The 17,319-nt window shown below is 35.0% G+C and overlaps 1 protein-coding gene across 12 annotated transcripts in view; it reads left to right on the top strand.

Annotated features, from left to right (window-relative positions):
- The window catches only part of LOC126883019 (sortilin-related receptor-like), a 339,261-nt gene that overhangs the window by 86,036 nt on the left and 235,906 nt on the right, over nt 1–17,319 (top strand). For 9 of the 12 annotated variants that reach the window (XM_050648189.1, XM_050648193.1, XM_050648192.1 and 6 more), the window contains exon 10: nt 5,652–5,845. The exons of the other annotated variants lie outside the window; for them this stretch is intronic. In XM_050648189.1, the coding sequence (XP_050504146.1) occupies nt 5,652–5,845 (194 nt within the window). The remainder of the gene's footprint in view (nt 1–5,651; nt 5,846–17,319) is intronic. 12 annotated transcript variants of the gene reach the window in all.

Below are 17,319 nucleotides of genomic sequence, written 5' to 3' on the forward strand. Positions count from 1 at the left end.
GCCTTTCATTTATATTCCGATATTTTTATTTCTCCATATTTTGTCATTCAGGCACCCTGTGGCTGTGTTTGGTCTATGCAATTGATCTTCCCCTTCTCTTTCGAGCTTGCTTCAGCTAGATAGTGTGATGCCTAGATATTTAAAGTCCATTACTTGTTCTATTATCTGACCCTCCAGTTCCAATTTAGATCTTATTGGATTTGCTGTTATAACCATGCATTTTATCTTATTTGGGGAAATTAATATGTTAAATTTTCTGAAATTTATATTAAATTGGAGCAGCATAGGTACGTTGTAAATCATCTTCACTTTGAGAGATTTAGTCCATGTGGTGAGACCGCTCCCGTCTGAAAAAATTTCTGATTCGGTTTCTTTGTGGATTCCTATTCAAAAATGTCCCCTTTAAGCAAATCTGAACGGTGCCGGGCGGAATTTTTGGGCAGAAATTGTTTAAACAATATTTTTAAACAAATACAAAAGTTCACGTTTTTTGACCCGAAAAATATTTTTTTTTTTATTTTTTGGCTCATTTTAAACATTAAAGCTATCTTGTGATTTTTCTCAGTAGTTGATAGTTTTCGAATTATAGGTGATTTAAAATCTGAAAAATGCTAAAATACGCATTTTCAAGCTTAAAAACTGATATTTAAATTAGTATTTTTGAGGTTGAAAAGTACCTACTTGAATTGTAGTTTAAAGATTCATTTTCAAGATTCTGCAGACTGATCGGGTCTAACTTCAATTTACACCGTTGTTATTTAATTGTTAATTATGCATGTCCATCCAATTTTTTGGCCGGTGCGGCGCGCACTTTTTCCATAAATCTCCTATTTTCCTCCAAAAAATTTATTTTTTAGATTTTTCGGGACATTTTAAATAAAATAGGGCTCTTGTCATTTTTCTCAAAAGTTAATAGTATTAAAGTTATAAGCGATTTAAAATCCGAAAATGCGCTTTAAATCGCTTATAACTTTAAAACTATTAGAAAAATGACAAGAGCCCTATTTTATTTATAATGTCCCAAAAAATCGAAAAAACTATATGTTTCGGAGGAAAATAAGAAATTTTTGGAAATAGTGCGCGCCGTACCGCCAAAAAAATCGGATGGACACGCATAATTAATAATTAAAAAACAACGGTGTAAATTAATGTTAGACCCGATCAGTCTGCAGAATCTTTAAAATGAATGTTTAAACTACAATTCAAGTACTTGGAAACCTCAAAAATGCTAATTTAAATATGAGTTTTTAAGCCTTGAAAATGCGTATTTTCGCATTTTTCAGATTTTAAATCGCCTATAACTCGAAAACTATCAACTTCTGAGAAAAATCACAAGATACCTTTCTTATTTAGAATGACCCAAAAAATCTAAAAAAAAATATTCTTTGAGTCAAAAAAGGTGATCTTTTGAATTTGTTTAAAAAAATTGTTTAAACAATTTCTGCCCAAAAATTCCGCCCGGCACCCTTCAGATTTGTTTAAAGGAGATATTTTTGAATAAAAATCCACAACGAAATCGAATCAGAAATTTTTTCAGACGGGAGCGGTCTCACCACATGGACTAATTATTAATATTGTATCGTCTAAAGTCTAAATAGTAGATTAAACTGCTCGTCGAAAGTTATGGATATGGAAAATTATGCTCATTTTTATATTTGATTTTTTCGTGAACAGATTAACGGATTCCGCTAATTTTTACTTAAATTTTTTTTGTAGTTGTACCGGGTGGAAGAGAAGAAATATTTTTCGTATGTTAAGTTTGAGGCGTCCTGTAGAGAGAAAGGAGTAAAACATTGTGTTTTTTTAATGTCCCTGGTATATTTAGAAATAAAGAAAATTGACGGTTTTGTAGTTTAACATGTGTTTTAACCGAAACAAAAGTTTGAGACACATTGTAGAGAGGAAAAGGCACAAAGCTGGGTATACATCGATGTTGTGTTGTAGTTTAATATTTTGCAAATATTTTATTTTGAAATTTCTCTAATGTCTCTAATAACAAAGAAACTATACGGTTAACGGTTTTACTCTTTAATATGTGTTTTAACTGACGACAGGCGATACCATGTCTTATCATACCACTAAGATGAAATTATTTCCTACATATAGTGCGAAAGGAACACAGTGTCCAAAGAAAAAAAAATCTGTGTAATGTACAGTTACGATCACTGAATAGTTTACACCTTAATTTTTATATTGTAATACTGTAAAATTGCAGTGTCGTACGGATTTGATAAACGTCAAAGTCAAAAAATTTATTTCAACAAGTCAATGCTTGTCAAAAACTTCGCCAGTGTTGAAAAATAAAATAACGATATCCAAAATGGTTATATGTAATAATAAATTTGAATGATGCGCAAAAGCAAGAGCAATTACCAAACTCGAAGAAGGTGGGTTTTTAAGACAAGTTGCTGCAGATTTGGACGAGAGCCATATATGTATGTGCATATGGAAAATCAAACTAACAAAGATTGGATAATTTGGGATAGATATAAAATAAAATCGGTATTTTTAAACCAGACTTCCTTGTTTTCATTATTAAGACCATAATCCATTCTATTCAAAACAACTTCTTTCTATACTTTCCATTTCGTTAAACTTTGTAAAATATATTTATATTATTTTAATTTTTTTATTTTAAATAACATATTGTAGGTACACCACTGGTAACGTCACTTTGACGTAAAATGTGCGTTTAAACGAGGTAATAATTAAAAAAACGGCTCCTAGATACGTAAGACTGTAAACTATTCAATGACCGTAACTGTACCTCTCCCTATTTAAAAAGCCTCCACGTAGACACCAAATCCGTACCCATTCTCAAGGAAATTCCACCTCAAAACATCACAGGGCCTCCATTAAACAATTTTGTCTCCCTTACGCTGTGAATAACGCTTACTTGGTCGACAAATACCTAACTCTTATAGGAGTCGATAAGAACTGTTTACTTTATGTACCTTTCTGTTCTTAAAGTTTTGTTAATTATTATTTATTATTGTTAATTTAGTTTTATTTCAGTTAAAGCGCATCATGTTAAAGAGTAAAAACACCTATTTTCTTTTCAAGACAATTCCGATATATACTCAGATTTGCACCTCGTCCTCCCTACAGGGTGTCTCAAACTTAACATAATAAAAACATTTCTTTTCTTCTACCTGGTATATGTACAAAAGAAAAGTTTGAGTAAACCTTTGCACAACTGTGTAAATACTAAAGAAAAATCTAATATAAAAAAATTAGCGAAATCCGTTAATCTGTTCACGAAAAAATCAACTATAAAACTGAGCATAATTTTCTATCCCTAACTTTTGACGAGCAGTTTATTTTAAATTGTTTTTCTCCCATTTGGTATCCTTTTGTAGTTCTTATTTTTTTTTTTTTATTATTTCATACATGATCAGGTTGAAGAAAGGTTGACAAGGACTCAGGGAATCTTATTATCTTATCCCATTGTCCACTTCAATTGGTCAGTTAGTTCATCTTCTACATTTACTTTTATTGTGTTCTGGTAGATGTTTTAATTATTCCTAGAGGTACCTCTGTTGAGTATAACAAATAGATAACGTCCTATAATTTTACCCTACCAAATGATTTCTTAAGGTCCACGAAACATAAATATGCCGAAATTAAAAAAAAAAGTTCCATTTTTATTCAGTTGCAATGCTAAGGCAAAACAATCTAATTTTTCACTTAGAATACGGAGCGCAATCCAGCACTCTGAATCGACGATTTTCGGCTCTTGTTGGAGTCTCATCGGAGAGAACGTAGGCCTGCTGCTCCATACTCTAAGTGACCAACACCGAGAGCTTATCCCCCACACCGCAACTGACGTGAATGGACTAGGTGACTAGCGTCATCTGGCAATTGAAAGATGAGGTAGTTTTCAATCCTAATAGCAATATTAATAATATTTAAAAATATTAAAATATTACTAAAATATTTTTAAATTGAAAACTTATTGTTCCATTTTCTTGGTAACACCTCCAAGGCTTCTAAAATTTGCAAGCCAGATGGATGCTGAAGCGAAGAAGACAAGAGGGAATTCAAAAATTGTAAGTGAATTGTAAGTGAGGGTGAATTGTAAGTTTTTTGAATTCCCTCTCGTCTTCTTCGCTTCAGCATCCATCTGGCTTGCAAATTTTAGAAGCCTTGGAGGTGTTACCAAGAAAATGGACCAATAAGTTTTCAATTTAAAGATCTTTTAGTAATATTTTAATATTTTTAAATATTATTAATATTGCTATTAGGATTGAAAACTACTTAATCTTTCAATTGCCAGATGACGCTAGTCACCTAGTCCATTCACGTCAGTTGCCGTGTGGGGGATAAACTCTCGGTATTGGTCACTTAGAGTATGGAGCAGCAGGCCTACGTTCTCTCTGATGAGACTCTAACACGAGTCGAAAATCGTCGATTCAGAGTGCTGGATTGCGCTCCGTATTCTAAGCGAAAAATAAGATTGTTTTGCCTTCGCATTGCAACTGAATAAAAATGGAATTTTTATTTTATTTTTATATTGGTCGTTACTTCTTTGAGTAACTAGGTCCATTTTCTGTTGGAATTTACCAGCTGAACAGACGGGGTGGTGAATTGTTAGTTTTTTTAATTCCCTCTTGTCTTCTTCGCTTCTGCATCCATCTGGCTTGCAAATTTTAGAAGCCTTGGAGGTGTTACCAAGAAAATGGACCAATAAGTTTTCAATTTAAAAATCTTTTAGTAATATTTTAATATTTTTAAATATTATGAATATTCCTATTAGGATTGAAAACTACTTCATCTATAAATATGCCGGTTTGTTGTATTCTAACGATTTCTCTTGAACTTAACTCATTATAACATAGAGTCGGTGAATAATCTTCCCGACCTAAAACCTTGTAGTTCTTCTGCTAATGTTATAATTTCATTCAGTTTATTTGTTATCGCTTTGGTTGCTAATTTTAATGTTGTGTTTAATAAGTTAATTCCTCCGTAATTCTCCGGGTCCGATTTGTCTCCTTTTTTGAAGAGGGGTATTCTATCTATCTCTAATCGGCCCTAAACATCCATCTTTGGATATAGGCCTCCTCTTCCTTCTTCCATGCCTCTCTATCTTGGGTATATTGCATCCATTTTGACCCAGTGTATTTCTTCAGGTCATCTGACCATCGCATCTGTGGCCTTCCCCTTTTTCGTTTGTGGTTCCAAAAGAGGTATTATAATCTCTATTCTTATGGTGTCATGTTTTGTTCTATTATTTTTTGCATTAGTTTTAATAGTTGTTTAGTTAGATCTTGTCCTCCATACTTTAGGAGATCGTTTGATATTCTGTCCTCTCCTGGAGATTTTCTATTTTTTTTTAATTTTCTTAATGCTTCCTTTACCTCTCCCTCCTCGATGTTTATTTTTTCGTTTGTCGTAACTTCTGGTGTTGGTGATTCTGATAAAATATATATCGAAAGCAGTCTGTTCATGTTTCCTTCTGAATGTGTTTTGTTTTGACTCTCGTTATCAAAAAATGGCTTTGGCAGAGCCAATTAGCCAGATCTATTTTTAATTGATTGCAGATTCATAGTCAGAAATTTCTTATTATTAGTATGTTATTACCTACTATTCTATAACTGTTTTTAGTAGTACTATTAGTACTTTTATATAAGTACATAAATTATCATTTGCAGATGTGATGGTGACTTCGATTGCATTGACGGGTCCGACGAAGGTAACTGCCCTCTTCCAAACTGCCCTGAAGGATCATTTCAATGCGAAAACGGAAGATGTATACATTCATCGTGGCGATGCGATGGTGAACATGATTGTGGAGATAGATCAGATGAGAAAAATTGCACTGATGGAAAACCGATCATTTGTAAATGTAAGTTCATCATCATCATCATCATCATCAGCCCATATTCGTCCACTATTGAACATAAGCCTCCTCGAAAAACTTCCATTTAGATCTATGTATCTTACGCTGCTCGCTGCTGCAATCCAGTTGGTACAAATACTCTTTATGTCGTCAGTCCATCTTGTGGGTGATCTTCCCGAATTTCGTCTCGGTCCTCGGACCTCGGAATATCCACTCTCGGTCTCCACTCCAACATTTTTTGGTCCACCTATCATCTTTCATTCTAGTGATGTGTCCTGCCCACTTCCATTTAATTTTGGCTATGTGTTTTATAATGTCTTTTAGACCAATTCTACGAATTTCTTCGTTTCTTACCCTATCTCTCAACGTTATGCCGAACAATGATATTTCCATTCTACGTTACGTCACTTGTAGTTTTTCGTGCAGATGTCCTTGTTAGAGTAAGTATCTCTGCGCCATATGTAAGAACCGGCAGGAAACATTGATTAAAGGCTCTTCTTTTTAAGCTGATAAGTATATCACCTTTAAAAATATTACGCAGTCTTCCATATGCTACCCATTCCAGAGTTATTCTTCTTAGCAGCTCAGCAGTTTGATTGTCTCTGCTAATTTTTACCATATTTCCAAGATATATGTAGCTCCACTGGTGGGAGTATTTCGCGTCAAACTCAAAATAGTGCAGAAAAAGAAATCACAATCATACGACCTACGTATGCTAAAAGACCCTGACATGAAAATGAGGGTCCAAGCCACGGTAAACGAGCAAGTGACTGCAATTAGAGACGCATCGAACGAAGAACAAATGATCAAACAGATGACCGAAATAGTTCAAAATGTAAAGGATAGACACTTAAAGGCAGATAAATTAACCAAGAAGAAATCATGGATGACAAATGAGATCCTGAAACTAATGGACGAAAGAAGAAATGCCAAATATGACCCCGACACATACAAAACAATCAATATATCAATAAGAAGGAAAATTAGAGAAGCGAAAGAGAAAGAAGCAATGAAGAGATGCCAAGAAATTGAGATTCTACAATCAAAGTACGATAGTCACAATGTACATAGGAAAGTTAAAGAACTTACAGGTGGACTAAGACGGAGACAGAGAGGAAATATAACTGATTCTGACGGAGACATCATCTTAGATAAACAGAGTAAAATTAGAACGTGGAAAGAATATCTAGAAAAACTATTTGAACACCAAAGAGATAACACCTTTGAGCTAGAAGAAGAGGTAAATGATGGACCAAGAATATTACAGCAGGAAATTTATTCTGCCATAACACAGCTAAATGATGGCAAAGCAGCAGGTCCCGATAATATACAAGCAGAACTACTCAAACTGATGGACAACGAATCAATAGCAATAATCACAATAATATTCAACAACATATACAACTCTGGACAAATACCAACAGAATGGCTGAAGTCTGAGTTTATTGCACTTCCAAAAAAACAGGATCCAAAAAGTGCGAAGAATGCCGTACGATAAGCCTGATGATTCATCTTCTACCTAAAATTATTCCTAAAGTTAATACATACGAGAATTTACAAGCTATATGAAAGTCAAATTTGGCCCAACCTGTTCGGGCTCATAAATGCTGTTGGTACGAGAGAGGCTTTGTTTTCAATACAAGTCTTATTCCAGAGATGCAGAGACGTAAATTGCGACGTATACGCATGTCTGGTTGATTACGAGAAGGCGTTTGATCGAGTACACACGCCAAGATGATGCAAATACTAAAAGAAGCAGGAATTAACAACCAAGATCTGAAAATAATTAGAAACCTTTACTGGAATTAGACTGAAAACCTCAAATTTGACGGTGAACTCACCGAATATGTCAAAATCATACGTGGAGTGAGGCAAGGCTGCATTTTGTCCTCCCTAATTTTCCATCTTTACTCTGAAAAAATATTTATCGAAGCTTTGCACGAAACTGAAAAAGGTATTCTACTAAACGGGTACCGGCTAAATAATATCAGGTATGCAGATGACACCATAGTATTTGCGGACAACCTAGAAGACCTACAAGTCCTCATGGACAAAATCACTTATTACAGTCAACAATATGGACTCAATATAAACGTAAAGAAAACAAAGCTTATGATCGTCAGCAAGAAAGAGATAACAGACGGTCAACTCTATATCAACTGAACCCCTGTAGAAAGAGTGAGGCACTACAACTACCTCGGCACCATAATAAATGAAGAATGGACCAATAACCAAGAAATAAGAGCGCGCATCGGAAAAGCTAGATTAATCTTCAACCGTATGGGGGCGTTTTTCAAGAGCCACAACCTTTCTCTTGGTATAAAAGTAAGAATGCTGAGATGTTACGTCTTCTCTGTCCTTTTTTATGGTGTTGAATCATGGACCTTGAACGAGGATATGTGCCGAAAATTGGAAGCATTTGAGCTGTGGCTATATCGGAGAATTCTTAAAATCCCATGGACTGATCGGGTCACAAATGAGGAGGTTCTTAGAAGAATGGGGAAGATCCGAGAAGTACTAACCACCATCAAATCTCGAAAGTTGGAATACTTTGGACACATTATGCGAAATGAATCCAGATATGCCCTCCTACAAGCCATCCTGCAAGGAAAAATATTTGGAAAGCGAGGCCCAGAAAGAAGAAGAACATCCTGGTTAAAGAACCTCAGAACCTGGTTTAACACAACATCTGTGCAGCTTTTCCGCGTTGCTGCAGATAAAGTGAAGATTGTCATGATGATCGCAACATTCGTCACGGATAGGCACATCAAGAAGAAGAATATGTAGCTCTCAACAACTTAAATTTCGACGTCTTCTGCCTTTAAATGATGGATCGGAACTAAATTCTTCATCATTTTTCTCTTTTGATTATGAATATTTAGACCTACTTTAAGTGCTGCATCGCACCGAGTTTATTCAACATATCATTTGCAGTTTTTAAATCATCTGATATCAGAACAATATCATCTGCGAATCGTAGATAAAGCATCCCACCATCGATGTAAGGTGCATCGAGTAAAATATAACAAAGATATTTTATAACTTTGCACATTGATTATTTCTATCTTTTATAGATTAATCCCTTTTGATATGATCTGTTCTGTACTTTCCCCTAGTATTTGTACAAGAATAAAAACCGCTAAACGCCGTAAAAATGAGTGGCGCACACAATATTCCATCTATGAAAGAGCTGATATGAATATTACGTGGCGCAAAAATGTATTTTCATTTTGATGAAAAAAATTATAGCTTTATTTTGAAAGAGTTTTCCATATTTGCTATATTTGAAGTAAATGCGCCACAAAAATATTTAGATAAAGTTTAGAGTTTGAGGCTCTGTTGTTAGTGCAGCCGATATGTGAAACAATTGTGCATTTAATGATAGAAGTATATAATTTGGACCACATATACTGCACATATAAAGGTTCAAATTTAGATACGAGGCCATCTCAGATTTTGCCTTTTACAAAAATGGCGGGGATTCAAAATGGCGACTATGCATTGTGACTAATAGCACAATAACTTTTGAACGAGACTTCAGATTTCAACCAAATTTGGTATACAGGTTCTTTTTTTGCTGTATAAGATCGAAGTCTTGAACCGGAAGAAACGTTTTACCAGAAGTTGTTTTTCCTGGTTTTTATGTAAAAATATGCTGTTTTTTTAATTCGTTCACCCTGTATGTATTAATTTTTCAAAAAGCTAATACCGCCATTGAAAAGAGCATAAAAATATTTTTTAGGAAATATTTTTAACTTTTTAGTTATGTTAATGACCATTTAATAAATGCAAAACGTATCTTCACATGTACCTATATGCGGCAGATTTGTGCAAATATTATAAAAATTATTGTGCATTTAATGGAAAGAATATTTCCAGAAACTACTACAACACGAACCACACAGCACAAGTGAAGAACATGAAGAAAGAACTGGCGAACAAGAAGTTGAATTTATACCAAACATTACAATGGATGAACTAACTGACGCGATTAGGAAGATAAAAAAAGGAAAGGCACCAGGTCATGATCAAATTACGGCGGAAATGATCAAAAACATGGGTGATATGGGACTACAAAAGTTATTAGAACTATTTCAAATGATTTGGAGAGACGAACAAATACCTACAGACTGGGAGATTGGTCTGATTGTACCTATACATAAAAAGGGTGACAACAAGAATTGCAATAACTATAGAGGAATAACTCTGTTAAGTACAGTGATGAAAGTTTATGAGCTAATAGTAGAGAGTAGACTGAGAAAAATAATAGAACCAACTTTAGAAGAATCGCAAAGTGGTTTTAGACCTGGTAGATGTACACAAGATCACATTTTTACGTTAAACGATATAATAAATAAAAGATTATCTAGGAAGAAAAAAACATACCTCAGTTTCCTTGATATGGAAAAAACATTCGACAAAGTACCTAGATCAAAAGTATGGAAAAGTCTGAAGAACAGAAACATACCAGAGAAGCTTATACAGGTAACTAAATCAATATACAGAGACACTAGAAACCGTGTGATAAGTAAAAATATGATATCTGACCAGTTCAGAACAACTGAAGGTGTAAGACAAGGGGGAAGCTTGAGCCCGTTACTATTTATTACTTTTATGGACGAAATAATAAAAGAAACAAAAACAAAAGTCAGACCATTACACATAGGGTATAGAAATCTGAAAAGCACAGAGATAGCAGATTGTACATTTGCCGACGATGTAGTAATTTTAGCAGCGACTGAAGACGAGCTACAAAGAAGCGTAAAAACATGGAACACAGTTTTAAAAAAGTATGGTATGACTATGAACAAAGAGAAAACGAAGGTAATGGTAATAGCTAAAGAAAGAGAGGATGTACATGTCCAGGTAGATGATACAGAGATTAGACAGGTACAATCATTCGAGTACTTGGGAGTAACCATTGAAGAAACAGGTAGACAGGGAGCTGAGATCAACAAAAGAATTGATAAAGTGAATAGACTATACCACGCAATAGGAAAAACAATTATTAACAAGAAAGAAGTATCGAAAAATACGAAAATCAAGGTATTTAAGGCTATATACAGACCAGTACTTACATACGGATGTGAATCCTGGGTACTAAATAGACAACAGAAAAGTAAGATACAGGCAGCAGAAATGAGGTATCTACGCAGAGTTCAAGGAGTCACCAGAAGGGATAGGGTAAGGAATAACTACATAAGAGAAGAACTGAAAATCGAGACAATGATGGAGTATGTTGAAAAAAGACAATTAAGTTGGTGGGGGCATCTACAACGAGTACAGAAAGAAGTACCAGTTAAAAAGATATGGGAAACGAAGGTGCAGGGAAAAAGAAGTAGAGGAAGACCGAGAGAGGCATGGAACGAAGTGATGGCAAGGATTCTTGACAAAAAAGGAATAGCATGGAACGAAGCAAAGGCGATGGCACAAGACAGGAAACAATGGAAGAGATTTGTGCACTGTTAACAGAGCACACGTTAATACCTACACCCGAGAGGCTAGAAGGTCTAAAGATTATATATAATGGTAGAAGCATATAATTTGGACCACATATACTACACATATAAAGGTTCAAATTTAGATACGAGACCATCTCAGTTTTTGTTCCTTTTACAAAAATGGCAGGCATTCAAAATGGCGACTATACATATGTGACTAATAGCACGATAACTTTTTAACGAGATGTCAGATTTCAACCAAATTTGGTATATAGGTTTTTTTATGAGTAATATCGAGGTCTTGAACCGGAAGAATCGGTTTACCAGAATTTGTGTTTTTACTGTTTTTTTATGTAATAATATGTTGTTTTTTTTTCAATTCTTTCACCCTGTATATATAAATTTTTCAAAAAGGTAATAACGCCATTTAAAAGAGTGTAAATATATTTTTTAGGAAATATTTTGAACTTTTCAGTTGTGTTATTTACCATTTAATAAATACATAACGTATGTTCACATGTACCTATGGGCAGCAGATTCATTTTGAATGCCCGCCATTTTTGTAAAAGACTAAATCTGAGATGGACTCATATCTAAATTTGAATCTTTTTATGTGTAGTATGTGTGGTCCAAATTATATGCTTCTACCATTAAATGTACAATAATTCCTATATATTATTATTTGCACGAATTAAATGGTAATTAGTATAACTAAAGAGTTCAAAATATTTCCTAAAAAACATTTTTACGCTCTTTTCAACGCCGGTATCACCTTTTTGAAAAATTAATATATACAAGGTGACAGAATTTAAAAAGAAACAACATATTTTTACATAAAAAAAAACAGTAAAAACACAAATTCTGGTAAACCGATTCTTCCGGTTCAAGACCTCGATATTATTCTTTAAAAAAAGAACCTATATACCAAATTTTGTTGAAATCTGACATCTCGTTAAAAAGTTGCGTGCTATTAGTCACATATGTATAGTCGCCATTTTGAATGCCCGCCATATTTGTAAAAGAAACAAAAACTGAGATGGCCTCGTATCTAAATTTGAACCTCTATATGTGTAGTATATGTGGTCCAAATTATATGTTTCTACCATTAAATGCACAATAATTCTTATAATATTTGCACGAATCTGCCGCATATAGGTACATGTGAAGATACGTTTTGCACTTAATAAATGGTAATTAACATAACTAAAAAGTTAAAAATATTTCCTAAAAAATATTTTTACGCTCTTTTTAATGGCCGTATTAACTATTTAAAAAACTAATACATACAGGGTGAAATAATTGAAAAAATATCAGCATATTTTTACATAAAAACCAGGAGAAACACAACTTCTGGTAAACCGTTTCTTCCGGTTCAAGACCTCGATCTTATACATCAAAAAAAGAACCTATATACCAAATTTGGTTGAAATCTGAAGTCCTGTTCAAAAGTTATCGTGTTATTAGTGACATATGTATAGTCGCCATTTTGAATCCCCGCCATTTTTGTAAAAGGCAAAATCTGAGATGGCCTCCTATCTAAATTTGAAACTTTATATGTGAGTATATGTGGTCCAAATTATATTCTTCTATCATTAAATGCACAATTCTTATAATATTTGCACGAGTCTGCCGTGTTTTACTTCAAAATAAAACTATAATTTTACTTTATATTTTTTCGTCACGTAATATTTATGTCAGATCTTTTGTAGGTGGAATATTGGGTGCTGATATTCATTTTACCGCATTTAGCGGTTTTTTATTCTTGTGTCAGGAATTTTTCAAAGTTTTTTAAAAATTAAATATATGAACCTATACTAGATTGTTTTTCTATTCGGAATATATTAAAAAATATTTTGGGATGGCTGGCAAAAGGACTCAGATTGCCCGGTCACAAATTAAGCGCCTAGAATATTTCGGCGATGATGGTTAAGCGGATTATAATTTTGGAGCTCGATAACTTCCAAACGGTTTAACCGATTTTGATTACTAAACACGCGTTTCAAAGGTATCGATAAGTAGTGTCTGCTGTACCTAGGTTCAAATATGATATCTCAAGGTATTATAGTATTTAATTGAGTAGATTATCTAAAGCTAAGCAACTTGTGAGTAACAGATGGAACCACAACCAATCCAATTGAGCATGTGCTGATAGACAAAAGGGCAGTCAGTAGTATCTCCAATGTGAGAACACGACGAGGAGCATGCTGTGGATCAGACCATCATCTTCTGCTTCAAACCAAATTTAGATGCAGAGTTAACAGGGAAAGAAACGAAAGACAACAAAGAACAAACAAACTGGACCTGGAAAAACTGAAGATTCAGAAATGTAAAGAGAAGTTCGAACAAGAAGTAGTAAATGAGTTAAGAACGCTAGAACTGCACTCCATAGAGGGCAAATGGAGTAATATCAAAACAGCAGCATTGACAGCAGCAGCATCCACCCTGGGAAACAAGAAAAAGGAGAGAAGAGGAGCATGGTTTGATGACGAGTGCAGACAAGCAATAGAGGAAAGAAATGAAGCACACAAAGTGTACATAACAAGAAGAATACGGGAAAGACGAACATTATTTGAAGTCGCAAGACGGAAAGCAGACAAGATATGTAGAAAGAAAAAGAGAGCCTATAAAAATAGACAAATAGACATGGAAGAAAATTTCAAAAACAACGAAATTAGAGGGGCATACGAATACCTAAAAAAGATAAGAAGTGGGTATAAACCTCAAACAAGTCTATGTAAAGTTGAAAGTGGGCAAATAATCAGTGACCAACAGAAAGTCACAGAAACCTGGAAGCATTATTTTCAGACCCTACTTGGAACACAAGTAGACATGGAAGATGAAATGGGTATGAACTACGTAAAAGAGAATGAAGTAGATAATGGAGTAGAAGCTCCAACTATAGAGGAAGTTCTCGAAGCTATTAAGGCCCTGAAAAACAATAAAGCTCCGGGAGTTGACGAAATACCAGCAGAACTGTATAAGGTAGGTGGCGACCACCTAGCAAGTCACATCCACGCGCTCATCAAAGACATATGGCAAGAAGAGAAAATACCCGACGACTGGAAGAAAAGTACCTATAGTATGTCCGATCTATAAAAAAGGAGACAAACTCCAGTGCAAAAACTACCGTGGAATCTCTCTACTATGTACATCATATAAAGTCCTCACGTATATTATAAACCAGCGGCTCCAACCACTAGCAGAAAATATTATTGGAGAGTATCAAACGGGCTTCCGACGGGGAAGATCGACACTGGATCAAATATTTATAGTCAAACAGATCTTGAGCAAATCATGGGAACACGATATTGATGTTCACAACGTGTTTGTAGACTTCAAACATTCATACGACTCAGTCAAAAGGAACAAACTCTACTATATATTGGCTGAATTGGCAATACCACACAAGCTAATAAGACTCATTAAAGCCACAATGGATGAAACTCAGGCATGTGTACGAATACAAAACCACCGGACAGACTTTTTCAAAATTTCGCAGGGACTTAAGCAGGGAGATGGGCTGGCCCCAACATTGTTTAACCTGGCACTGGAGTATGCGTTTAGGCAAATGCAAACTGGACGAGGAAACCTACCGACCAACCGAAGTGTTAATATTATGAGTAGAACATCAACAGGAGCACAGGAAACATGCGCAGTGTTAAAAACACAAACAAAAATGCTAGGTCTGGAAATTAACACATAAAAAACAAAAATAATGACTCAGACGAGAACAAATATAGTCCCAAAAAACATTATACATGAAGATGACATTGAAACAGTTGGAAAGTTTACATACCTGGGAGTAGAAATATATGCCGACGGATCAGAAGATGGAGAAATACGGAAGAGAATAACGCAGGCAATTAGAGCTTATTTTTCCCTCTCCCATATATTTCGGTCTAAATACAAAGATGAGAATTTATAAAACTTTAATTCGACCAATAACATGCTATGGCAGTGAAGCCTGGGTCCTAAAAGAAACATCCAAAAGCAAACTCGACACATTCGAAAGGAAAGTACTGAGGAGAATACTAGGACCTGTGAGGGAAAACGAAATCTTCAGAAGTCGATACAACAACGATCTTTATCAACTTTATAAGGAAGCACCCCTGTCAGACTTCATTAGAATACAAAGATTGCAATGGGCCGGACATGTGATAAGAATGGGAGAGGAGAGGCTACCAAAAAGAGCACTGAATGCTAGAATTCAGGGAAAGAGACCAGTTGGAAAGCCAAGAAAGCGCTGGGAAGACACAGTAAACAGCGACACACAAGCCCTTTTAGGAGTCCGTGTATGGAGAAGAGCAGCCACAGACAAGCAAGGGTGGAGGCAAAAAATAAAGGAGGCCAAGGCTTAATTTGGGCTATAGTGCCGTAGAAGAAGAAGAAGAACTTGTGGGTAAGGCGTTGAAACATTTTACTACTTATTGTTTTCATATTTACTAGTGTTCGTTTCACACCCACTTCCTTGTGGGTAAGCGCTTTTTTATTATTTGTTTCCATAATTCCACAAAAGTTATTTTAAAAATCTGCCACTGATTCTACGTTCTGATTTTTTAATCTAGATTTACTTTGACATCGTTCTAGATTAATATTAATGTTTTGTTTCAATTGCTCTGCCGTTTCTACCAACTTTAACTTGACTTTTTGTTCACTTTTAAATTTCAATTATTATTGATCTAGATCTTTACTGATCATCATCATCATCATCCAGCCTCAAAAGTCCACTTCTGAACATGAGCCTCTTCCTCCTGTTTCCAACCCCGTCTATCCAGCGCTGCTCTCATCTAGTTTTTATTTAGCCTTCTTAAATCGTCAGTCCATCTTGTAGGCGGTCGACCGACACTTCTCTTGTCTTCTCCTGGTCTACATTCCAATAACCTCTTTGCCCATCGCCCATCTGTCATTCCGGCTATGTGTCCTGCCCATCTCAATTTTAGGCTGACTATCCTTTCGATATCTTTGTTCTTCTCCTGATCTTCGTTTTTGATTTTGTCTCGCAGAGTTATTCCCAACATGGCTCCAGAAGAATGGAGCGGTCCATGTTAGGAATTACTATTCATACAAATAATAAAAAGTTACACCATTCAATACTAAAACTAAAATATTTGTAAAATAAGAAAATCTACGGTTTCGTTTTGATTTAAATATGTCTCCCTCCATCCTCCGATAGTACTATTTCTAGGTCTACCTATTGTCAAAGAGGCTATGAGGAAGACAAATTTACACCAACACGACCGTAGTTTCTCGATATAAATTAAAACTATTTATATCGCAGTATGATTAGAACGCCCTCTAACGGGGAATAAGTGAAATGAATTTCGACTCGATTCAAGTTCTCTGTTTAACCCAGGTATCACAATACCAAAAGGCACCGTTAGGAAAATATTCTAATTTACAGTTCAGAGAACCTGTATGAAACGAGTCTGTGTACTCTAATGCAGAGTATGGCATTAGTAAAATAAGAAAATCTACGGTTTCGTTTTGATTTAAATCTGTCTCCCTCCATCCTCCGATAGTACTATTTCTAGGTCTACCTCTTGTCAAGGAGGCTCTGAGGAAAACAAATTTGCACCAACCGACCGTAGTTTCTCGATATAAATTAAAACTATTTATATCGCAGTATGGTTAGAACGCCCTCTAACGGAGAATAAGTGAAATGAATTTCGACTCGATTCAAGTTCTCTGTTTAACCAAGGTATGATAATACCAAAAGGCACCGTTTAGGCAATACCAAAAGGTGCCTTTTGGTATTGTCATACCTGGGTTAAACATAGAACTTGAATCGAATCGAAATTCATTTCACTTATTCCCCGTTAGAGGGCGTTCTAACCATACTGCGATATAAATAGTTTTAATTTATATCGAGAAACTACGGTCGTGTTGGTGTAAATTTGTCTTCCTCAGAGCCTCCTTGACAACAGGTAGACCTAGAAATAGTACTATCGGAGGATGGAGGGAGACAGATTTAAATCAAAACGAAACCGTAGATTTTCTTATTTTACTAATGCCATACTCTGTATTAGAGTACACAGACTC

The sequence above is a fragment of the Diabrotica virgifera genome, chromosome 4 (assembly GCF_917563875.1).
Source record: "Diabrotica virgifera virgifera chromosome 4, PGI_DIABVI_V3a".
NCBI lineage: Eukaryota > Metazoa > Arthropoda > Insecta > Coleoptera > Chrysomelidae > Diabrotica > Diabrotica virgifera.